Here is a 25,095-nt window from a genome sequence, read left to right on the forward strand (position 1 = left end):
TCACTTTTCACTTTCATGCATTGGAGAAGGAAATAGCAACCCACTCCAGTGTTCCTGCCTGGAGAATCCCAGGGATGGGGGAACCTGGTGGGCTGCCATCTATGGGGTCGCACAGAGTCAGACACAACTGAAACAACTTAGCAGCAGCAGCAACAGCAGTCACCATCTGCAGTGATTTTGGAGTCAAAAAAAAAAAAAAGTCTGCCACTGTTTCTGCCGTTTCCCCATCTATTTACCATTACCCCATCTATTTGCCATGAAGTGATGGGACCAGATGCCATGATCTTAGTTTTCTGAATGATGAGCTTTAAGCCAGCTTTATTACTCTACTGTCTCACTTTCATCAAAAGGCTCTTTAGTTTTTCTTCACTTCCCTGCCATAACAGTGGTGTAATCTGCCTATCTGGGGTTACTGATATTTCTCCCGGCAATCTCGATTCCAGCTTGTGCTTCCTCCAGCCCAGCATTTCTCATGATGTACTCTGCATATAAGTTAAATAAGCAGGGTGACAATATACAGCCTTGACATACTCCTTTTCCTGTTTGGAATCAAGTCTATTGTTCCATGTCCAGTTCTAACTGTTGTTTCTTGACCTACATACAGATTTCTCAAAAGGCAGGTCAGGTGGTCTGGTATTCCCATCTCTTTCAGAATTTTCCACAATTTGTTGTGATCCACACAGTCAAAGGCTCTGGCCTAGTAAGTGAAGCAGAAATAGATGTTTTTCTGAAACTCTTGCTCTTTTGATAATCCAACGGATGTTGGCAATTTGATCTATGGTTCCTCTGCCTTTTCCAAATCCAGGTTGAACATCTGGAATTTCACAGTTCACTTAATGTTGAAGCCTGGCTTGGAGAATTTTGAGCATTACTTTACTAGTGTGTGAGATGAGTGCAGTTGTGCAGTAGGTTGAGCATTCTTTGGCATTGCCTTTCTTAGGGACTGGAATGTAAACTGACCTTTTCCAGTCCTGTGTCCACTGCTGAGTTTTCCAAATTTGCTGGCATATTGAGTACAGCACTTATGATCATCTGTAGGAGAGGAAAAAAGTTTAGATTTCTTTTCTTTAATTGAGATTTATTGTGAATTGGCAACATGAAAAAACAATATTAAGAGTTAATTTATAGTATGTTACAAACCACTTTCAAAAAGTGTTTGATACTATCTACATAAAGATACACTGCAATACAGCAGTTCCATGTTGTGTGTTTATACCTAGCAGAAAGATGCTCCAAAAGACTTGTACAAGAATAGTCATAGCAGCATTATTTAACTCCATATTAGAAGCAACTGTAATGTCCACCAATAGTAGAATAAATAGATTAATATAAAGGCAACAAATTGATTACTGCCACATTCAACAGCAGGTATGAATCCCATGGACAGTAATGTTCACCTACAGAAGCCAGAAATGAAAGAGGACCTACTTTATAATGCCATTTACATGAAGTTCAAAATAGGCAAGCTACTTCTATTGTAGTAGAAGTCAATAGCAGTGGTTGTTTTGGGGTAAGAAGTAATTACTAGGAGGGCCAGCAGTGGGGTGTCTGGTGTTCTGGTAATGCTCTATGTCTGGATCTTGGTGGTAGTTACATGGGTGTGTTCATTGTAAAATTCCACCAAGATGGATATTTTAGATTTATATATATTACTGTATAGCTACTGTACAGTTAATTCATCATTGGAAAAGGCAGTGGCACCCCACTCCAGTACTCTTGCCTGGAAAATCCCATGGACGAAGGAGCCTGGTGGGCTGCAGTCCATGGGGTCGCTAAGAGTCAGACACGACTGAGATCCTTCACTTTCACTTTTCACTTTCCTGCATTGGAGAAGGAAGTGGCAACCCACTCCAGTGTTCTTGCCTGGAGAATCCCAGGGACGGAGGAGCCTGGTGGGCTGCCGTCTGTAGGGTCGCACAGAGTTGGACACGACTGAAGCAACTTAGCAGCAACAGAAATTCATTAATTATCACCTTGACCCAGATGTGAGTGGTAACTTCCTATTTTATACACAACACTCTGAAATGTGTTGTCATTCACAGATTATATATTCCACGTGTATCCTTTTATGTGAAAAAACTTAACTGATCATTCATATGTAATTTTTGAAAGATACAGTGTGGATGAAGTGCCATAGAACCTACGACAGACCTTACTGTCATTGTATCAGTGACTTTGGGCCTTTCTTTTTTACCATATTCCATATTACAAATGACATTGATTGTACCTAGAGCCTATGCACGTGTAACTGAATTAATGAAATAATGAAACAGACTTAGTGACTGAACAGTAGTTTACTTACACCACATGTATTGATCTCACATTTTTATTCTGTTCATTAAAAGACGATGCTATTTGTGACCCACTAAGTTTTCATAGTATGCAGTCTCATGAAACCTCATTAAATATAGAAACATATGACTATGAATAGTAAAAATATCTGAATTTTGAGATTTCCATTTGGATGAGGTTTTTAGTACTTATTAAATTTAGCTCATTGCCAAAATAAATGTTTCTTACTGTTTCAAAAAATACACAGATCTTCTTTGTGTTCATTTTTAGACATGACTTCATAGATTTTGATTTTAAAAAAAAACAAAATTTTTATGTTTATATTTTTATATGTAATACCCCCATTTTTGAAGGGGAAAAGATAGCCTTTATGTTCAGTTTTGTTTTTGACATGTCAAAGAGAAGAAAACCATATCACATTTTTAGATAGTGACAGAAGCAGGCAATAGATAATTCTAGTTAGAGAATCCAATACTGTTTTATAACCATTATTTCAACTTCCTAGAAACTTTATCTACTGGCTGGGATATGAAGAGGGTAAATTTTATTCATTACATATTGGAACACACCTATTTCTCATATGTGTCGTTTACAGATTTTTGCCCCACTTGAGAACTGTCTGAGGAACCATTAGTTCCTTTTTGCTTTGTCCTTCTTTTTAACTGCTGAATTCTTATGTTTTTTAATTGCGATATAATTAACATCTAACACTGTGTTAGTTTTAGGTGTACAGCATAATGACTTGATATATGTGTATGCTGCAAAATGATGACCACAGGGAGTGTTATTAACATCCATTACCACATATTATTACAGAAAGTTTTTTCTTTTGAAAAACTTTGAAGATCTACTCTCTTAGTAACTTTCGAATATACAATACAGTCCTATTAACGAGAATCGCCATGCTATACATTACATTCCCAGAACTTAGTTTATCTTTTAACTGGAAGTTTGTACTTTTTGACCACCTATGCCCATTTCACCCACCCTCCCTTCTTCTGCGTCTGGCAGTCACCAGCCTGGTTTTCTGTATCTGTGATGTCAGGATCTTTATTTAGATTGCACATATAAGTGAGATAATTTAGTCCTGTGTTTTTTATGACTAATATTAGCGTGTGTGTCTGTCTGTCTATCATATCCCACATTTTCTTTATCTATTCATCCATCAGTAATCATCTAGGTTGTTTCCATGTCTTGGCTATTATAATAATGCTGCCATAAACTGGGTCCTGTGCGGGGGATTCTTTTGAATCAAAACCCAGAAATGCCCTGGTAGCTCAGATGGTAAAGCGTCTGCCTACAATGTGGGAGACTCGGCTTCCGTCCCTGGGTGGGGAAGATCCCCTGGAGAAGGCAATGGCACCCCACTCCAGTGTCCTTGCCTGGAGAATCCCATGGATGGAGGAGCCTGGTGGGCTGCAGTGCATGGGGTCACAGAGTCGGACACACCTGAGCGCCTTCACTTTCTCACTTTCCCTTTTCATATTGGTTGTACCAGTTTACATTCCCACTAACAGTCACCTGTTTTTTCTCCACATCTTTGCCAACATGTTATCTCTTGTCTCTTTTATGATAGCCATTCTAACAGTTGTGAGATGTTATCTCATTATGGTTTTGATCCCTGGCAATTAGTGATGTGGAACAACTTTTCCTGTACCTGTTGGCCATATGTGTCTCTTTTTGGAAAAATATCTGTTCGTATCCTCTACCTGTTTTTAAATTAGATTTTCTTTTCTGTTGAATTGTATGAGTTCCCTATATGTTTTGGATATTAACCCCTTATTAGGTACATCGTTTGCAGATATTTCCTCCCAGTTGGTAGGTTGACTTTTCTTGTTGCTGATGAAAGAAGAAAAAAATCTTTGCAAAGACCAAAATCAGGGGGCTTACCCACTGTGTTTACTTCTAAGAAGAGTTTTGTGGTTTCAGGTCATCTGGTCTAATGTTTAATCCATTTTGAATTGATTTTTGTGTGTGTTGTAAGATAGGGGTCTAGTTTGATTCTTTTGTGTATGGCTATCTTTTTTTTTTCAATACCATTTATTGAAGAAACTGTTCTTTCCCCATTGTATATGCTTGGCTCCTTTGTCATAAACTAATTGATCATATACATGAGGGTTTATTTCTAGGCTCTCCATTCTTTTCTGTTGGTCTGTGTGTCAGTTTTTAAGCCAATATCATATGCCTTGTGATACAGTTTGGAATCAGAAAACATGATGGCTCCAGCTTTGTTCATCTTTGCCAAGATTGCTTTAGCTATTCTGGGTGTTCTGTCATTCCATACAAATTTGAAGATTGTTCCTGTTACTGTGAAAAATGCTTTTAGAATTTTATTTGGGATTGATTTGATTCTGTTGATTGCTCTGAGTGGTTATGGACATTTTAACAATATTTTTCCAATCCATGATTATATCCTGTCTTTCTAATTTCTTTGCTCAGTATGCAAGTTTTCCACTTCCTTGGTTAAATATATTCCTAGGTTTTTTATTCTTTTTTGTATAACTGTAAACACATATATTTTCTCAATTTCTTTTTCTGATAGTTCACTGTGAGTGTCTAGAAGCACAATAGATGTGTTTATTTGTTTGTCTGGTTTTGGCGTGCTGGATCTTTGCTGCTGCCCGGGCTTTTCTCTTTTCTCTAGTTGTCGTGAGTGGGACCTGTTCTCTAGTTGCAGTGCCCAGGCTTCTCATTGAGGGGGCTTCGCTTGTTGCAGAGCAGAGGCAGTAGTTGCAGCACCATGGGCCCAGCAGTTGCGGCTCCTAGGGTCTAGAGCACAGGCTCAGTATTTGTGGCATATGCACTTAGTTGCTCCATGGCAGGTGGGATCTTCCCAGATCAAGAATCGAACCCGTGTCTCCTTCATTGGCAGGCAGATTCTTTACCACTGAGCCACCACGGAAGTCCCCACAATAGATGTTTATATATTGATTTTTTTTTTTTTTAAATCTTCCAACTTGGTTGAATTAGTTGATTAGTTCTAACAGTTTTTTGCTGAAGTATTTAGGATTTTCTGTATATAATATATCATCTGCAAACAGATACAGCTTTACTTTTTCATTTTCCATTTGAATAAAAATGGTAAGAGTGGACATCCTGTCTTGTTCCTGAATTTAGAGGAAAAGCTTTCAGTTTTTCACAAGACTATGATATTAGCCAAGACCTTGCCGTACTAGATTCCTTCTGTACCCCCTTTTTGAGACTTTGTGTGATGAACGGATGTTGGATTTAGTCGGATGCTTTTCTGCAGCTGTGAGATGATCATGTGGGCATCACAGTCTGCGGATGTTGTTTAGTCACTGAGTTGTGTCCTCTTTTGCAACCCCATGAACTGTGGCCCACCAGGCTCCTCTGTCTATGGAATTTCTCAGGCAAGGAAACTGGAGTGGGTTGCCATTTCCTTCTCCAGGGGGTCTTTTGACCTAGGGATCAAACCCGTGTCTCCTGCATTAGCAGGCAGATTCTTTGCCACTGAGCCACCAGGGAAGCTGTCTAAATCCCATTTGATCCTGGTGAATAACCCTTCTAATGTGTTGTTGAATTAAGTTTGCTCATTTTTTTTAAAGGGTTTTTCCATCTATGTCCATCAGGGATATTGGCCTATAATTTTCTATATTTATAGTGTCCTTGTCTGGTTTTGATTTGGGGCTAATGCTGGTCTCTTAAAATGGAGTTGGAAGTGATTCCTCCTCTTCAGTTTTTTGGAAGCATTTGAGAAGATTGGTGTTAGCTCTTCATTAAATATTTGATAGAATTCACCAGTGAAACCATCTGGTGCCGGACTTTACTTTGTTGGGAGGTTTTTGATTACTAATTCAATCTCCTTACTAGTAGTTAGTATGTTCACATTTTCTATTTCCTCATGATTCAGTGTAGGCCAGTTGTAGGTTTCTAGAAACTTGTCCATTTCTCTAGATTTTTCCGTTTTTCAGCATGTCATTGTTCATAGTAGTCTCATGATCCTTAGTATTTGTGTGGTATCAGTTGTTGTGTCTCCTCTTTCACTTTTTCTTTTATTTCTATAAGTCCTCTCTTTTCTTTCTTGGTGAATCTAATGAAAATTTTGTCTAATTATTATCTTTTCAAAACACCTTGTAGTTTCATTGAGTTTTCTATTGTTTTTCTAGTGTATTTCATTGACTTCCACTATGTCTTTATTTCCTCCCTTCTGACTTTGGACTTGGTTTGTTCTATGTGCTCTCATTCCTTCAGGTATAAAGTTAGGTGTTTGAGATCTTATTTCTTAATGTATTCACTTATCACTCTGAATTTTTATCTTGGAATCGCTTTTGCTGCATCCCATAAATTTTGCGTTTCCAATTTTTTGTGTCAAGACAATATTTTTATTTCACTTTTAAGTACCTTGACCCATTGATTGTTCAGTAACATGTGGTTAAATCTTCACATATTTGTGAATTTTCCAATTTTCTTCTTGAAATTGATTCTTCATTTCATACCATTGAGGCCAGAAGAGAATACTGATATGATTTCAGTCTTCTTAAATTTATTAATACTTATGTTCTAATATGTGATCTATCCTGGATAATGTTCCATGTGTGCTGAAGAAGAATGTATATTCTGCTGCTTTGGAATGGACTATTCTGTAAATATGTCTATTAAGTCCAGCTCGTCTTACATGTCATTTAATTCCAATGTTTCCTTATTGATTTTCAGTTTGGATGCTCTATCCATTGGTAAAAGTGGAATATTAGAGTCACCTTCTTTTACTGTATTGGTGTCTATTTCTCCATTTAGGTATCTAAATACTGCTTTTTTACTTTGGTATCTCTTAGTTCACTATAGCCTTGTGGGTCTCATGGACACAAGCCCATTCAAAGCTAGATGTTTGCAGGGCCCGTCTATCAGGTGGAAGTCTTAAAACTTAGAGCATCAGATGTGGGTTTGTGGGAAGCCAACCCTTTCACTTTACAGGAAGAAGATGGGAGTTGTGAGTTCAGTTCAGTGTGTTCATGGGAGGAGATGAGTTCAGGAGCCTCCTATGTTGGTATCTTGAATGAGAACTCTTCTAATCTCCTATTAAAACTTCTAAATCTCTATAAATTATTTTTTAAATGAAATTTCTTTGCATTTTTGAAATGTGTTTGTGTGATATATCCTGTTTGCATGATTATAGAATTTTACCCTAATTTCCAATTTAAATAGAAATTCCGGTTGTCATCTCTGGCCTCATTATGTAAAATCTATAAATTAGATATTGAAATTTTCATTTTTGAAAGTAGTTGAACCATTCTTTTCTGATCACTTTTTTTGGGAAAATGTGTTGTATTTTATAATCCAGCATCTTATAGGTACTGAATTTAAAATCGATTAATTTTCCATTATCGCAGTCACTTTATTTCATTAAGTTAATTCCCCTACTTTTATAATTCTAGAGTTTATTTCCTAACAATCTTCATATTGCTAGTTTGTGTGAGTCCATTATAATTCAAAAACAGAATAGGTGATATGTGACTCCTTTGAAATCATACTTCATTTAAAGGAGACCTATTCAAATATGTAATATTTAATCATATCAGTTATATTAATAATATTGTTGAGGTTGTCAACACTAAAGTGAAAAGTTCATTTTGCATTTAATAAATTAATGATTCATATCTGTATGTGAGAGAGCTCAGACAGAGTCCTGATAACAGGTAGGAAATTGCAGTTAACAAACATTTTATTCTGTTTTTAAGAGGAGAAAGATTTTAAAATTATGAGTTGTGTTTCATTCTAATTTCTGTGAAGATGATAATTAATTATACCCATTAATTATGTTGTTTACCACATGTAATATTATTTCATTGTAGAAAATACTTAATTACATGGTTATTAGTATCTTAACAAGTTAATATTTCAGAATGATTGTCCATGATGCTAAAACAACTTACAATATTAAGTCATTATTACTGTCTTAACTCCATTTCTGGTTAATACGGAATAATAACATGATACAGTATATTTGAGTAGAACACAGAAATTAGCAAGTCATTTTTATATGCCAAAAGAACTTCACAAATGCAGTTTATTTTAATACAAATTCCTCTTATAACAAGAAAGTATTATTGAAGCAGTTGCTCTGTGAATTTTAATATGGACTATGGAGCCAATTCAGTGTCACACCTAAGAAGAGCATTAACTCAGCAGAAATTTTAACATATAATATATTAAAAAGCTGTTGATTTATAAAACTGCTGACCAGTTACCTCACATTGATGGTGATAGATCAGCTCAAACTAACATAAGCTGTTAACCAAATACATATTTGTCTCTAGTAATATTGCAGTCGTTTAACATGTTAGAGATTTTCTGTTGCTTTTAAGGAAATCTTAGAATTTAATGTGATCCCTTATCATGAGTGTGAAAAGGTTTGCTGTTACCACTTGAAGATAAATACTATTGCAAATATTTAAATCTAAGTGAACCTCTTCAAAAGTTAGTATTTTGCAATCTAATTATAATTGGCTATATAGTTTCTCTTATCTTCATAAGTATTTCTTAGGAAAAAATACGAAACAAAAGTAGTACAGAAATATTCGTACTGGAAAGCATTGTCTGCTTTTCTTTATTAATCCTTGAAATCTCAGGAATTAAGTCCTTACTGCAATTTCTGTTCGTCTTGTCTTCTGTAATCATTGGAAAAATGTTCCTAGTGTCTCTCATTCTTACTTTCAGAAGCATGATAATCGCTGTCAGTGGGAGTGGGAAAGATAATTTTATTTACTTGTATTTTGTTTATTTGCTTCTAAAAAGTAGAACGTGATCTATGATTACTAACTGTGAATGCACACTACTTATTTAGGTAGAGTTAGAGGATGAAACTCTGATCTCTTGGGCACTAAAATTGTGAAACACGTAAACGTTGTGAAATGTGAGTCCAGAGAAATGAAACTGTTAAAAGGAATTTGGTTTTAGTTGTACATATTTTTTTTATGAAGAATGACAATTGAGGAAGTAATCAAATTGAACTTGCTACACTGTTCCCACAAACACAAGAAAAAAGACTAAAATGAAGTATAAATTTCCTTTGATATTTAACTTTAATGTTGCAAACCTAACATGTTGACTTGTTAAACTTTTCCTTTAAATGATTGTTTATTATGGTACACATTTTTTCTTGGCTAGTTTATTTTATCTGATGGGCTAAACCGAATAGCAAATTTTGTTTGAAACTGTTCTTTTAAACATTAGTGAAAGAGGGTTTTTTTGCTGAATGTGTGTGTGTAAGTTGGGTTTATATTCTAATATTTTTTCTACAGTACATTTCTCTCTCTTTAAAAGAACACAAGTTGAAATATTTTAATGCATAGAAAATGTTCCTTTTACATCATTAGAAAGCTATCAGATTATGCAAATGATAAAGTATTGAAGTTGTTTAAAAATAAAAACTTTTAAAATTGCAGAGCAGCAAACAAAAACATATAACTGCATTTAATGTGTAGAACATTTTAGACAATTTAAAAATGATGTTTTTAATAAATATGTGAACAGAGCCTTTAAAGCTATACCAGTAAGTTTTGAATATGACTTTAAAAGTGAAATAAGTTTAAAAGCAACAAAATACAGTTATGGTTATGAGATCTAAACATGAGTTAATTTACCATTGTAAAATATTTCAGATTTGGTACAGATACCAGTATAATGCTTCCTTGAGTTTGTTTTCATTATTCTGGCAAGGAAAAACAAAATTCTGCCTCGAGCTGTATACTCCTGCTGTTGGTTTCTTGTAATGAAAGTAACTGTGCAGACTTATTAGTTTAATTTAAATAAATTTTTCTGGGTTATTTAACATATAAATATAATTTTAATTCCGAGAATATTGTGAAAGACATGGAAAATAAATTAATAGGAACTGAAAGTAGCATGGTCATTCTGTGTGTGTGTGTGTGTGTGTGTGTGTGTGTGTGTAACACATAATAAGATTTATGAAATCTGTTTTCAGTAGATGACTTTCAGGCTTTTTAAAAAGTAAAGCTCCCTATTAAAAAGGCACTTAACTTATTTTCTTTGTGAGACATGCCAGCTAAAAGTTAATTTGAAAAAGAAGAAAGAGAGAGAGTAAAGAGAGCTTTCTATTTCACTGATTTGGGTAGAGTGACTGTTTTCCTTCAAACGAAGATTCTTGAAGTGCTCTTAAGGATAATTGATGATGAGCACCCAGGCATCCAAAAGAACAGGGAGTCTCTTTTCCGTTGTTTTTGTCTCATTTCGGATGAGTAAAGAAATTATGTCAAGGGATAAAACAGCTCCTTACTTTCAGAATGTTTTTTAAAACATGATTTCTTGAACTTATGAAGGCTTACCTATTTTATTATTTTGTATGTTAGCTGATCTGCATAATGTTAAATATTTTCTCCTCTATGTAACCAACAAATATAATCATACCTGTTTTCTAATTTAAATGTATGTATGTTTGTCTCTGTAGTAGAAAAATAACATGTTTAAAATAATGGCACTATCATAGTCACTTGCTTTAAATAAATGCAGAATTCTAAAGCCTTGAATTTAAGATAAAGGGAAACAGGACAACAAACCTTTCAAATTCAATGCTTTGTTGATCTTGTCTACACCATTTTACGCAAAAAATGAATTTTTTGTAACTTTATATATTGAGGATTGCATAAATTCTGTGGTAGAAAAATGTTCCTATATTAATCTAACTTGGAAGATAGCTTTATAAAAACTTTTGTTGTTTTTAAAATAAAATTAGTATAGTTTTTGTTTTCTTTTACTTTCTCTTCACAGGTGAATACCATCTTTCACTAAAGTAGATTTGCTATGAAGATATTAAGAGCTGTAAAGAAAGACATTTTCCTGAATTTATATTTTTAACACTTGGGCTATAGTAATTAAAATTTTATAACTAATTATAATCTAATAGTATTCTTTGGTATATGTGAAACTCAAAACATTTCTATTAATTATGGCCAGTTTTTATTTAGTGCTTTTATGAATTACAAATTTAGTAATTTGTGAATTATGTAAGTTATTGAAAACATGGAAGTGTAATTTGTTTTTAATGTTAGTAGGAAAACTGATTTCATTATATATCCCTAAACAGTTTTTAAATCAATAAAATCAGTGTTTCACATTTAATGCAATAAATGTTAATTTTAAGAAAAAATTAAATCTTCAGTTAGAAATATTTTTTTTTAATACAAAGAACTCTTTGCTATGGTAATTCAGTTGTTTAAAAATATTAAATCTGAAACAGTTTATTTACTGAAATAGTAAGCCTAATCTGAAAAGAAACATTCTGTCTTTGAAAATAAGTTGTAAAATTACAAAATTACATTGTAGAATTTAATGATTAACTTTGAGAGTCTATATGTTTGAACTTGAAAGTATCTGTATTAACTGCTAACGTCTTTAAAAATATATATTATTGCTTTAATTGCTTTGACTTTCTCACCATCCTCAACAAGTAGGAGGAAGGTCTTCCCTTTTTTTTTTTTTTAATTTCAGTATTCACTGTTGTGGTAATTTGATAGAACTGTTCAACATAATATTTTGGGTTAAAGTGGTTTTGGTGTGTTTGTTTTTTTAAGTCGGAATCCACAAATGCTTTAAACCCTATTCCTATTCTATGAAGGAACCTTCTATCATTTATATTATGAATATTCTTTAAGATTATTGAGAAAAAAATAAATAAATATAGTTTTAGCATGGACATGCTAGAAGAAGAAGAGTGTGGAATAAACTACCCAGCCAAATGTACATTTCAGTCTGGGAGACGACATGGGGAAATAAGAAGAGGACTGATTTTAGAGTCTGAAGAATCTACTCTACTTGCACCCCGGGGTTACGGAAAGGCTTGAGCCTTTTCAGTAAGATGTTTGTGAAAACCATTTTTATTTCTAGCACAAACTTTGCAGTGTAGGATGTTATTCGTTTTGGGGGTAATGAATGCTAAGTTACTGCCACATAACTGTTTTTTTTTTTCCATCTTATGGCTAGTGATCAGTAGAGGTGTCTTCATTTTCTGTCTTGGAAAATTCTTTGATTTCCTACCCTGATGTTAATCAGGGAGTAAGTCTTGTGAATTATTAAAGGAATGACAAAGTAGTAAACTAACATTTCCAAAAAAAAAATGGATTGGTTTATGGTTGGTTTATAACATTTTGTTCATCTCTAGATAATCCAAAGAAAACCAAAAAAATGCAGTAACAGTGTCTTGGCTGATTCTTGAAATGTATTATAAGTTTATCTTTAAGGTTGTGTAGTTAATTTTTTGTGAAGATTTTATTCACATGTTTTTCAGTGCAACCTGCCGTGATTTTTTTAAATATCATCTTATTAAATGAGTCACTGCTTTCAAATTATTAGACATTTAATATCATAAACTGTAAAGAGCCATCTTTCCTTCTTCTACTTTTCATTAATTTTTTTTAGTTAATTTTTATTGGAGTAAATTACACAGTTGTGTTAGGTGCTACTGCTCAGGAAAATAAATCAGGCATACATATGCATATATACCCTTCTTTTGGAGGAATTGGGAGTTTGGGATTGACACATATACACTATTGAAACTGTATAAAATAGGCAACTGAGGGGATCATTAATGTTTTGATATCCTCCTTTTATACAGGATTTCGCCTCCCGGGCTAAACTGGCAGTTCAAAATCTAGTACAGAAGGTTGGATTTTTTGGAATTCTGGCCTGTGCTTCAGTAAGTAAATTGTACTTAAACGGTGGATTTATATTTTGATTCAATTTGTTTTTAAAGTGTATGAATTTTTTAAAAGTTACCACTTTTAATGAGTATGTAATTTTATTAATCATTCATCTTACTCATCAAATGAGCTGTTTGCTGTTGGTTAGCTTTCTATCTTATTTACTGACTTGTAAGTATTTCATCCTGCCATGATGACTTCAAACCTAAATGGCTTGATTCAGTAAGAAAAAAGAGACAAAATCGATCCCTCCCATAAAGAATATATAATGAAGTGCATTTAAACAAATAGCAATGACTTCATTCTTTTCAGAGTTGGAGATAGGTACTCCTTTTCCAAAGCCTCAGGCATATAGTTATAAGGAAGAATTCATATAAAACCTCCTTAAGTGACTGTAATACCTAGCTTGGTAGTTGAAACATCTGTGGCAAGATTAAGGGCATCTGTGGCCACAGTGAACTAAGAAACTATCTGTGTCAAACTGTTTGTGTCTCACACAAGAAACTTAAAAAAAACAAAACTTAATGTCTCAAATTGCAAATTTGTGAAATTGACAATCCTTGTTGAGTTGATGTTTATCTTGGTGCTTTTCTAATATAATAGAAACAGTTATATTTGAAATGAAGCATTTTGATCTAAGTTTTCTTTGGTAGTTTGTATAAAATTCTTGATAGTTCAGTGGTAGATTTGGCCAGAATAACTAGTTAATATGATAAAAGTTGCAACTGTAAGTAAAACTCAGAAGATTATTACCTGCTGGCACATAGTTTCTTTACCCAGTATGTATTAGAATATGAATATATCTGAGTACCCTCGTTCCCACCATAGCAAAGTACATACCCAAAAAGGAAAGACATTTGGTGCCAAAATTTACAGTAAATCAACCCTGAATATTCATCGGAAGGACTGTTGCTGAAGCCCCAATACTTTGATCACCTCATGTGAAGAGCCGAGTCACTGGAAAAGACCCTGATGCTGGGAAAGCTTGAAGGCAAAGGGAGAAGGGAGCGGCAGAGGATGAGATGGTTAGATAGCATCACTCACTCGATGGACGTAAATTTGAGCAAACTCCAGGAGACAGTGGAGGGCAACGCAAAGGAGCCTGGCACGCTACCTCTATGGGGTTGCAAAGAGCCAGGCATGATAGCAGCCGAAGAGCAGCAGCAAGCGATCAGCATTCTAGAGACAGTCTAAAATATACACGTGCCTCTGGTACTGTCTTTTAACCCTGGCAGTACTTGAAAGTTTCATCATCTAACTTTTCTTTTTATTGGAGAAGCTCTTTATCATAATATTGACAAATATTTGAGCAGTGTTTAGGTATGTTGTAGTGTGATGCAGTGAGAGGAGAACTGGTTTTGGAGTCGGGCTTACTTAGGTTCTTAAACCAGATTTTCCTCCTAGCTATGTAATTTCAGTCAGTTTACTCTCTTTGAGCCCTAGTTTTCTAATTTTGGGACTTCCCTGATGGCTCACTTGGTAAAGAATCCACCTGTAATGCAGGAGACCCCAGTTCGATTCCTGGCTTGGGAAGATCCTCTGGAGAAGGGATAGGCTACCCACTTCAGTATTCTTGGGCTTCCCTTGTGGCTCAGCTGGTAAAGAATCCGTCTGTAGTGAGGGAGACCTGGGCGCGATCCCAGGGGTCTTCCCCTGGGTTGGGAAGATCCCCTGGAGAAGGGAAAGTCTACCCACGCCAGTGTTCTGGCCTGAAGAATTCCATGGGCTGTATAGTCCATGGGGTCACAAAGAGTCAGACACGACTAAGCGACTTTCACATTTCTAAGTTTTAAAATAGGGCATCAAGACACTCATTACTGATATGAGAATTTAGTCAGTTCAGTCGCTCAGTTGTGTCTGACTCTGCGATCCCATGAGGATTCATCAGCTTTGAATCAACCCGAGTGCTTGGACAAAGAAGTGAAAGCTGTATTTCCTTTTCTCAAGGATCCTGAAATCTAGTGAGGGAGAGTGTGCTAAGTGAAAGGTACTGTGGAAACCCAGCAGTATAGGATTAAGCTGAGAGGCCTAAACGGTGATAATATCCTTAGTTTAGAAGCTAAGAGAATAGTGTGGGAGCCGTGTTGCTTGGGTTGAAAGCCTGCTCTGCCGCCACTGATTATGAACAAATTGCTTGACCTGTCTGTCTCACTTTTCTTATCTATAAAATGGATGTCATATCATATAACATTGTTTTGGAAATTGAGTTGATGTAAAAATCCTAGAAAAGCACATAACAATTCAGTAAGAGTTAGCTTTCCTCATTCCTGGGGAAAATACAAGTACCTTCGATTTATTGAAGCAAAAGTATTTATTCTTTGGCATTCACCTATACCTGTATCTTCCCTGCTAAAATTCCACTTTCTATGCTGGCCAGTCTTCTTTATTTTTGACTAGGAATAGTCAATTTTTAACATAAATTGATAGATCTGACCCTCTAGGAAATTAATATATATATTAAAGTATTAAAAATATATATACTTGATTTAAGGTGAGGTAAGTAAAGAGTAAGGTAAGGAGAAGTTTATTAATTAGTAATTTTGTTGTTAACATTTAAACTAAGATAAACAAAGCTAGCAGAGGGAAAGTCTCAAAGCTACATAATAGTTCTTTTTATTCTAATCTTCCTTTCTGTATATTAGGTTAACAATTGAAAAAAAGTAAATAACATGCCTTTGTAATAACAAACATTGATTATTCTCTTCTGAGAGTATCCAACATACAATTTCTAATTTTTATCCACTCTGATTTGCATATCTTGTATACTTTAATTTCCATTTCAGTATGCGGTTAAGCCTGATAATAAGGGGACTCTATTAAAATTTTAATTCATAGAGTTGTGAGAGTCATATGAGGAAATAAAAGAAATGACGGTTATAAGGATGTGGAAGTGATACAATTATTAAATGGTTGTAAGACATGAAATTACAGAAAGCATTTAAATTTGGATAAGAAAAATTGTATTATTGAATTTGAGTATTATTAATAAAAGAATACTTGAAATCTGAGTTAGTTATGGCATTGTTTTAAAAAAAATACGTGACAAATATCTTTTAAACAACTGGACTTTTCCTTGGAAGTGCAAACATGAAATTATATAAATTAATTAGCTTATGAATGGTTCCACCAACAGACACAAGGACAAGAGTCCTTCTTTGGGAGAAGAATGGATGAAGTGCTCAGAAACAGCTTGTGGTTGCTTTGCATTTTTGCATGAAATTATCTTTTAGCATTCTTGAAATGTGGGAATATTCAGGAAAAGTATTTGTTGTGAATCACTTCTTTGTCTGGGACTGAGTATTCACAACATCTGTATCTGTGCTCTGTGTTTCCACACTTGATTTTTTCCTAGAATAAATCACATGGCCCTGTGGCCTTGGACTGTCATACAGTAAAATACAAATAATTAACTTTTTAATGTTGAAAAATGAAAGCATATCCCACCTGTAAATGTATTTGTGAATTTACAAGAATGTTTTCTATAGAGTGGAGCACTTTCTAGATAACCTTATTTCAAGCCAAAGATTTTAGGACCCTAATAACTACTGAAATAATCTTGAGGCTTTTTCTTCATTTATACCTCACTGCTGTCAAATGGTCAAGTATCTACCGAATGGGATTGAATTCCAGACAGTCTAGCACTGATCAGGGAATCCATACCTCTCTTTGCAGTGGTAGACAAGGATTAATGCATAATTCCACACACCTGTAGCTAGTAAAATTAAACTGTTTTTGGATTATATATGGACGTTTCATTTTACTTTTTCTTTTTTGAATAGATTCCAAATCCTTTGTTTGATCTGGCTGGAATCACATGTGGACACTTTCTTGTACCTTTTTGGACTTTCTTTGGTGCAACCCTGATTGGAAAAGCAATAATTAAAATGCATATCCAGGTAATTATACCCTTTGACTCCCTGCTCAATGATGATGAACCCATTAAAAGGCACTGAAAACATATTCCCCTTGCTCTTTGCAAGACAAATTGTTAGGATTTTGAGTTCTGCTTCTTGGTGCATTGGTATTCAGACACAGAACATCACTGAAGATTACTGAACTGGGGGCAGTTTTCCCTTCTGTTGGAAAATTATTCCCCTCTTTCTTCCTTGTTTTATTTCTTTCCTTCTTTTTTTCTTTTGTCCCTTCCTTTCTCTCTCTCTTTATTTTACTTTTGCCTTCTGAAACTTTTAATCCAAGACTTTTACCAAACAAAAACTGATCATGAGCTGAGGAAGTATTCTCTTTCATTAATTCTACTTTTCTTTCACATATTCTATATATAACACTTCCTCTCAAGGCACCAGTATCCTTTACAAAATACCAGCCAGGTGTTAGTGTGGAGAATGGAGAAGAAAGTGGGCCCTGAGGAGGCGAAGAGCTGTGGGTTTTGGTTAGAGAAGTGAGAATCTGCTAGTCTCGAAGCCACTTTAACATAGTCTTTAGGATAAGGGTGTGGGGGTGTGCGTGTGTGCTAGAGCACAGAAAAGAGACCAAGGACTTAAATAAGAGGAGATGAATATATGCTTCTAAGACTTTGATATGAGTTGATAGGAGTAGTATAAAAAGCAAATCCTACTGGAATAAAATAGAGTTAACATGGAAAAGATTATCTTAATTAATGAGGCTTGCAAGGAAGCATTCACCAGAGGAACAGTGAGTAATGTCTTCAACCCTGCTCTGATTCCATAATAATTGAAAGGACATCTGTCCCCCAAGTTTCTACTCACCACCTCTCTACCTCCAGTTCTTACAAGAGAGGAATAAAAAGGAAGACTTGAAGGTCAAGAATCCGCCTGGCCATGCAGGGGGAGCAGGTTCAATCCCCGGTCGAGGGGGCAAGTAAGCCTACACACTGCAACTAGAGAGTGTGCACCACGGTGAAGATCCCATGTGCCACAGCTAAGACCCGAGGCAGCCAAACAGATAAATAAATTATTTTTTTTTTTAAAAAAAAAGGAAAACTTGAGCTACTTCTGCCTGCCCAGTTTCTAATACTAGATTTTGGTGTTTAGGGTGAGTTTATTGAGCTTGTCTTCTAATCCTGCCATGATAATCACTTAAAATTTCAAGACTTTTTCTCCTTCAAGGAATATAGTTTCTCCTACTTATATTAAGTAAGTGTGTTGTTCAAGACAATGGGTTTTTAAATACTGGAATGCTAGTTATTTGGTTAAGATTTAAAATACTGTAATAGGATTTTTCTAATAATAAAGTCATTTTGCTTTTTGAAATCCTTTGAGAGTGTTAATACTTAAGGTACGATAACAGATTCTTTTCATTCCCTTTATAACAGCAACTTCTCTAGGAATCCATAAACTTTATATATTCTGCTTTATGAATTATACTTTCTATAAAATATGGTAAAATATATTATGCTGAAAGTACCCTATAGTTAAATAGAGTTTTTAACATTCTCAGTTTTTTTTTTCAAGTTATGATAGTAATGCTTAATTTTTTAATATAGTGCTTCACACTTTAAAGTACTTAATGTATGCCATCTGATTTAATTCTTATAATCCTGGGATAGAGAAATTATTACTCCCATTTTGTAATTATCAAACTTAGAGAAGGAAGTAGGCGATAGTTGCCTAAAAGAGTAAGTAACAGCTGGAATTTGAACCTGAGTCTTTTGGCTTCAACTTCATTGTTCTTTCCACTCTTTTGCATTGCCTTACTGTAATTTATTTATATGATCACAAAAACTGAAATGTTTAAGGCCTGTTATTTGTCAGGACCTATGCCAAGCAGTTTGCATTGGTTATCTCAGAACAATCCTGTGATGTGGTTATTATCCACATTTCATAGATGGGAGGGCCTAGAATTCAAACCAAACTCTAAAGTCAAAGCTCATTCATTCCCTGTATCTATGTGGAAGCAAAGAAAGAATACGAAATCTATCTGTGTTTCTGAAAGGAAAAAAATCTGAGTTCCTTCACTAAACTGAGACCACGGGATATGTTTGTTGTGTTCCGTTGTATCAGACAGACATACTTTCTAAAGGCAGGTCACTTGATGTGCATCCAGATGTAGCTCAGGGCCACAAACATTTCTCATTCCTTGGGTAAGCAGTATTAGTGAGTAATATAAACATTACAAGTATTTCTAAAACAATAGGGCAGACACTACACACAGACTTTTCTGTAATCTGATAGTAAACTCTTCTGGTCCTCTTCTCTTTTTTCCTCAGTTTAAACTTCCCTTGATATATACTGTTACTTTTATTTATATCTTGCTATCTGTTAAACATCCCTTAAAAGAAATCAACCCACCTAATGTTAATTAAGGGTTTCTCTTTCTACTGGACCGGTTCAATTCCTGTGCCTGTATACAGTCCCTTAGAAATATTTCCCTTCTCCTAAATGATGAAGAGAAGAAGTCAACATGCTTCTATAATATTTCATGTACCGTATAATTTACTTACCATGTGTATTATTTATTGCCTCTCAGCTTTCTCCCTACCACCAAATGCACACATACTGAAATATAAGCTCCGTGAGGACAGTTTTTTGTTTCTTGGCTCTCCGAGGTATTCTAGTGCCTAGAATAGCATCTGGCATGTAGTTAGCACTCAGTAAATATTTAATATATGATTCAGCCTATGATTCTTCTTTCCAGAATCTGGAGGAATCTTCTTTTGCAGATGTATAGTTTCTTCTTTGTTCTCTTGGCGCCATTAGTTCCCTATACTCATATCTTTTTTTTTTTTTTTTTTCTACTCTACCCTTATTTTCTTTGTACACTTGGTTGATTGGGCTCTTTGGGGATCCGTGCCTTTTTTTTTTATTTGGTAGAATCCCCATTCAGATGATTCTGAGACATACGTTCTTAAGTGTCTTGCCCAGCACAGTGAATTTTCAAACTGTTATATATAAAAAGAAAGTCTTGTTTTGTTTTCAAGAAATGAAATTGTGCAATTATCCTGGCATTGGCTTATTTTGAATGTTAGGAAATGATGGTAGGGAAAGCACGTGGTGCAGTCACTGACAGGCAAATCATTAGCTCTGTTTTTTAGTGAAAGATCTATAGCTCTGAGTAACTGGCTTTTAGTATGGATACTTAATTTAGTATGGATACTTAATATATTAATGCTTTTCTCATAAATGATCTACAGTCTTATTAGCTTCATAATCTTCATAGACCGTTTGTATAGGATTGTTTATAAATCATCATCTGTCTTGTAACTGTTTGATATCTATATGTGCTTAATTTTTTCATAAGATAAGAAATATCTTTTTCACATTAGTAGATACCTAAGTGAAGTGAAAGTTGCTCAGTTGTGTCCAACTCTTTGCGACCCCTGGACTATACAGTCCATGGAATTCTCCAGGCCAGAATCCTGGAGTGGGTAGCTATTCCCTTCTCCAGGGGATCTTCCTAACCCAGGGATCAAACCCAGGTCTCCTACATTGCAGGAGGATTCTTTACCAGGTAAGCCACTAGGGAAGCCCAATAGATACCTTAACAAATACCAAAAAGGATATGAACTTGTTTTTCTAGCCTTATTTCTTTCTCACATATCCATCTGTGCATCTGTCAGTGTCTTTGTTAACCCTAGGACGTTGATGAAGAAAATATCATTGCCTGATTAATCTTCTACCTGAAATAACAAGCTTTTGTCTGAATTAACCACTTTACTGAGATGCACCGTGGATGGCTAACAGGATGTTATTTAATTTCACTTCCCTCCCATTTAGTTATATAGGCTGTAGTTATTATTTAATGCACAGTAACAAAGCACTGGAGAGTTTGTTTTTAGGAATTAAAAGAATTTAGAATTACTCATATTAATTCAGAGAATTGGACTTCCCAGGTGACTCAGTGGTAGAGAATCCACCTGCCAATGCAGGAGATGCGGGTTTGATCTCTGGCTCAGGAAGGTCCCCTGGAGAAGGAAATGGCAACCCACTCTAAGTAGTCCCACCTGGGAAATCCCGTGGACAGAGAGCCTGGTGGGCTCCAGTTCACGGGGTAGCAAAAGAGCCAGACATCACTTAGTGACTAAACCTCAACAACAACAATTCAGAGAATTATTATCAGTCCTTTAAAGCTAAATTTTAATATCATTTTCTAGAATCTCAAATTAGTTGTACTTATGTGACCTTTTCTTTCTTTCTGTGAACTTCTGTAATACATTGTTTTTACTGCTGAGGCCTTTACAGTTTATCCTTATACGTATTATTTTTTGTACTTAATCGTCTTTATAATGTATATCGGAAAATTTGTAAATTTCTTCAGCATATTAAAGAAGTATTCTTCCCATCTTTGTGTTCCATGAAAGTCTTATTAATGCTTACATTATCCATAGTAAGTACTTTTTGTAATATTTGCTGAGTTGAAAATATTTGCTACCTGTAAGCCTAAAGGCATCTTTCTTTATGAGTTAAGTAAGGTATCAATATCTTAATTAATGAAGAATACCTCAGTAACACCAAACAGAAAATTACCCAGATCTGATAAAGATTCCCCAAAACTTGTTGATATCTTTGCTTGTACCCTCAGCCTGAAAATCCAAGCTTATTCAGGATCTGAGAATGAAACTTTCAATGATACTTTTTTTTTAGTTGACATATAATTGCTTTACAATGTCGTGTTAGTTTCTGCTGTACAGCAGCGCAAATCAGCCATAAGAATCCATGTATCGCCTCCCTCTTGAGCCTCTTCCCCACCCACCTCCCTGCCCCACTCCTCTAGGCCATCACGGAGCGCAGAGCTCGCTGTGCTGTGCAGCAGCCTCCCCTAGCTGTCTGTGTTACGGGGTAGTGTGTGCGTGTCAGTGCATCTCTCCCAGTTCACCCCGCCCGCTCCTGCTCCTTGGTGCACCCGCAAGTCTCTTCTCTACATCTGTGTCTCTGTTCCCGCCCTGCAGATAGGTTCATCAGTACCATTTTTCTAGACACCATAGATGTGCATTAATATACTATATTTGTTGGCTGAGTAGTAATCCATTGTATATATATACCACATCCTGTTTATCCATTCATCTGTTGATGGGCATTTAGGTTGATTCCATGTCCTGGCAATTGTAAATAGCGCAGCAGTGCGCATTGGGGTACATGTGTCTCTTTGAATTATGGTTTTCTCAGTTTATATGCCCTGTAGTGGGATTACTGGGTCATTTGCTAGTTTTATTTTTAGTTTTTTGAGAAACCTCTATACTGTTCTCCATAGTGGTTGTATTAATTTACATTTCCACCAACCGTGCAAGAGGGTTCCCTTTTCTCTACATCCTCTCCAGCATTGTTTGTAGATTTTTTTGTCGGTGGCCATTCTGACAAGTGTGGAGTGATACCTCATTGTAGTTCAGTTTGCATTTCTGTAATAATGAGCATTGTTGAGCATCTTTTCAGGTATTTATTGGTCATCTGTATGTCTTCTTTGGAGAAATGTTTGTTTAGGTCTCCCACCCATTTTTTTTATTGGGTTGTTTGTGTTTTTGACATTGAGCTGCATGAGCTTGTATATTTTGGAGATTAATCCTTTGTCAGTTGCTTCCTTTGCAAATATTTTCTCCTTTTCTGAGAGTTGTCTTTTCGTCTTGTTTATGGTTTCCTTTGCTGTGCAAGAGCTTTCTAAGTTTAATTAGGTCCCATTTGTTTAATTTTGTTTTCATTACCCTAGGAGGTCAAGAAGGATGTTGCTGCCATTTATGTCAGAGTGTTCTGCCTGTTTTCCTCTAAGAGTTTTAGTATCTGGCCTTACATTTAGCTCTTTAATCCACTTTTAGTTTATTTTTTGTATGGTGTTAGGAAGTGTTCTAATTTCATCCTTTTACTTGTAGCTGTCCAGTCTTCCCAGCACCGTCTATTGAAGAAGCTCTGTTGTCCATTGTATATTCTTTCTTCTTTGTTAAGGACAAGGTGACCTAGGTGTGTGAGGTTTGTCTCTGGTCTTTCTGTCCTCTTCCATTGATCTGTATTTCTGTTTTTGTTGCAGTACCATACCATCTTGATTACTGTATCTTTGCAGTGTAGTCTGAAGTCAGGGAGCTTAATTTGTCTAGCTCTTATTCTTCCTCAAGATTGCTTTGACTATTCAAGTTATTTTGTAAAAACTTTCCATAAAGGATATGGAAGATCCTCTGGATTAGATTTAGCCCGGACACCTGTCATCAAACTGATCAGCTTTAATTTCAGTGATGGAGGCCATACGGGAACCCATGACTTCAGTTGTATACACCATTCTAAAACACAGAACATGTGGAAGCCTTGGGTTTCATGACTCATATTTTTCCCTCAGACATGGTCATGTATCCTGGCAAGATGAGAACTGTGCTTAAGGAAAAACATCTTTAAAATACAAAGTAGGTAGCATTTGTCAAATGGTGTTTGGTTTTGTTTTATAAGAGCTTTTTAAATTGCAGTTAGCAGCAGCAGCAGCAGCATGGTTACCTTTTTAGACTGTTATCAGAATTGTGAGTTTAAATTGGTTTTCTTGATGATAAGAGAAATATTTATTTTAACTGGCATTTTCTTTACAGAAAATCTTCGTTATCGTAACATTCAGCAAACACATAGTGGAGCAGATGGTGGCTTTCATTGGGTGAGTAATTCTTTAAGGACTAATAACATCATCATGGTTTGAATGAGAGGAAAGGTATAAAAAAGAATTATTGGTATAGAATTTTTGTGATAGCTCTTTATTTTTTGAGTAGGAAAAATCTTTTGCCCCATTATTAGTTAAATTGAAGATAAACCTTTTACAGTAGGGAGTGATGAAGCTCAGATTATCCTGTTTAATTCTGAGCCAAACATGTATCAAGTCATATAATTCTTGATTTAAAAGAAGCTTTGCATTTGAGACTTGCTTCTCCAAAGAAGTATGAAATTCTCTTTAGTACAAGACATGTGTGTATCGTTAAGAGTTTAGCTGTGCTTTGGTACAGTGCTATGACTTTCAGCCAAAATTGGATGCCAGATACACAGTTGTATTTCATTTGTTATAATCCTACATAAAATATTAGTATTTCATTAAGTAAGGCTTGATATCAAAATATGTGTTATGAATCATTACTTCATTAGAGAAAAATTAGGCCGTTTTAAAAGGCTATCCGAAGCTTTTATTTTATGTCTAAATGAGTAACAACAGTTTTAACATATCCTTTAAATGACAGTGTCACAAATTTTTGGACTTTACTTTGATAAAACAGTATGGAAAGGACTATTTGGTTAATCAAATTAATGTCAACTTGAATGTGAATCCTGCCAGATAGTAAATGAGTCCTTTTTTTTCAATATATGATTTTTTTTTTTTAATTCAGTGTTTGTGAGTGAGAGGTTTTCTTTGCATTTAATAGCATAAATGTCCTATGGTGGGTTAGTGGGAAAGTGTTAAATTGTGTTTAAAAAGTATAAATTGAAGTGCCTTTTATGTAGTTTAATACAAATCTTTAACCTAAAACCTTTTATTAAAAAAAACCTTTATGAAAAATTTTGCTATTGAAAAATTGCCACTTGATAGTGAGTTCATGAATATTAGTTTTATTATCCTTTGGACCATTCCTTGTATATTATTTACTCTTTTCTGTGTATAGTATGTTCTATGATAAAATAGTTCTTAAAATTTTCTACGTAGGTATTAATATAGCAATTGAGGAAAATGAGAATTCTTGAGAATATGGAGTCAACCATTGATTTTACTACTTCCTACACTTCTGATTAGAAATATAGATTATGTTTTATAAATTAAATTTTAATTACTCCAGTTTTTTGTTGCCTGAATTCTTACTTATAAAGTGGTTTTTAAGTCATAATATGTTAAATTCGAAAAGAAAGAAGGAATATTCTTGTCCCTCTTTTGAACTATGAAGATGGCACTTCATCCTTTCCTAGAGATTATTGTGCCACCTTGAGAGAATTCTGAAGAACATGCAGGACTACCGCACAAACCCACACGTTGAAGGAATGGCTGTGCCTGCCACACAGGATGTTCATTCTTTCTCCTCTTTTCATACTGAACGTTTATAGAGGGAAGTTTTCCAGCTACTTCTACATCCTCACCACTAGTACCTTCTGTTTCCCCAGAAACTAGTACCTTGTTTCTAAGAAGTTACATTGTTAGCTACCTATCTCAAACACACACAGCCAGTTTCATTTCCTTCCAGTCTATCTGCCATACTGCAGTTAGTAACCTT

At 35.1% G+C, this 25,095-nt stretch overlaps 1 protein-coding gene across 6 annotated transcripts in view; it reads left to right on the top strand.

Annotated features, from left to right (window-relative positions):
- VMP1 (vacuole membrane protein 1) overlaps window positions 1-25,095 on the top strand; it is a 131,196-nt gene that overhangs the window by 85,107 nt on the left and 20,994 nt on the right. For all 6 annotated transcript variants that reach the window (XM_042255320.2, XM_042255319.2, XM_042255318.2 and 3 more), the window contains 3 exons: window positions 12,881-12,961; window positions 16,745-16,861; window positions 23,443-23,504. In XM_042255320.2, the coding sequence (XP_042111254.1) occupies window positions 12,881-12,961; window positions 16,745-16,861; window positions 23,443-23,504 (260 nt within the window). The remainder of the gene's footprint in view (window positions 1-12,880; window positions 12,962-16,744; window positions 16,862-23,442; window positions 23,505-25,095) is intronic.

This window comes from Ovis aries, chromosome 11 (assembly GCF_016772045.2).
Source record: "Ovis aries strain OAR_USU_Benz2616 breed Rambouillet chromosome 11, ARS-UI_Ramb_v3.0, whole genome shotgun sequence".
Lineage (NCBI taxonomy): Eukaryota > Metazoa > Chordata > Mammalia > Artiodactyla > Bovidae > Ovis > Ovis aries.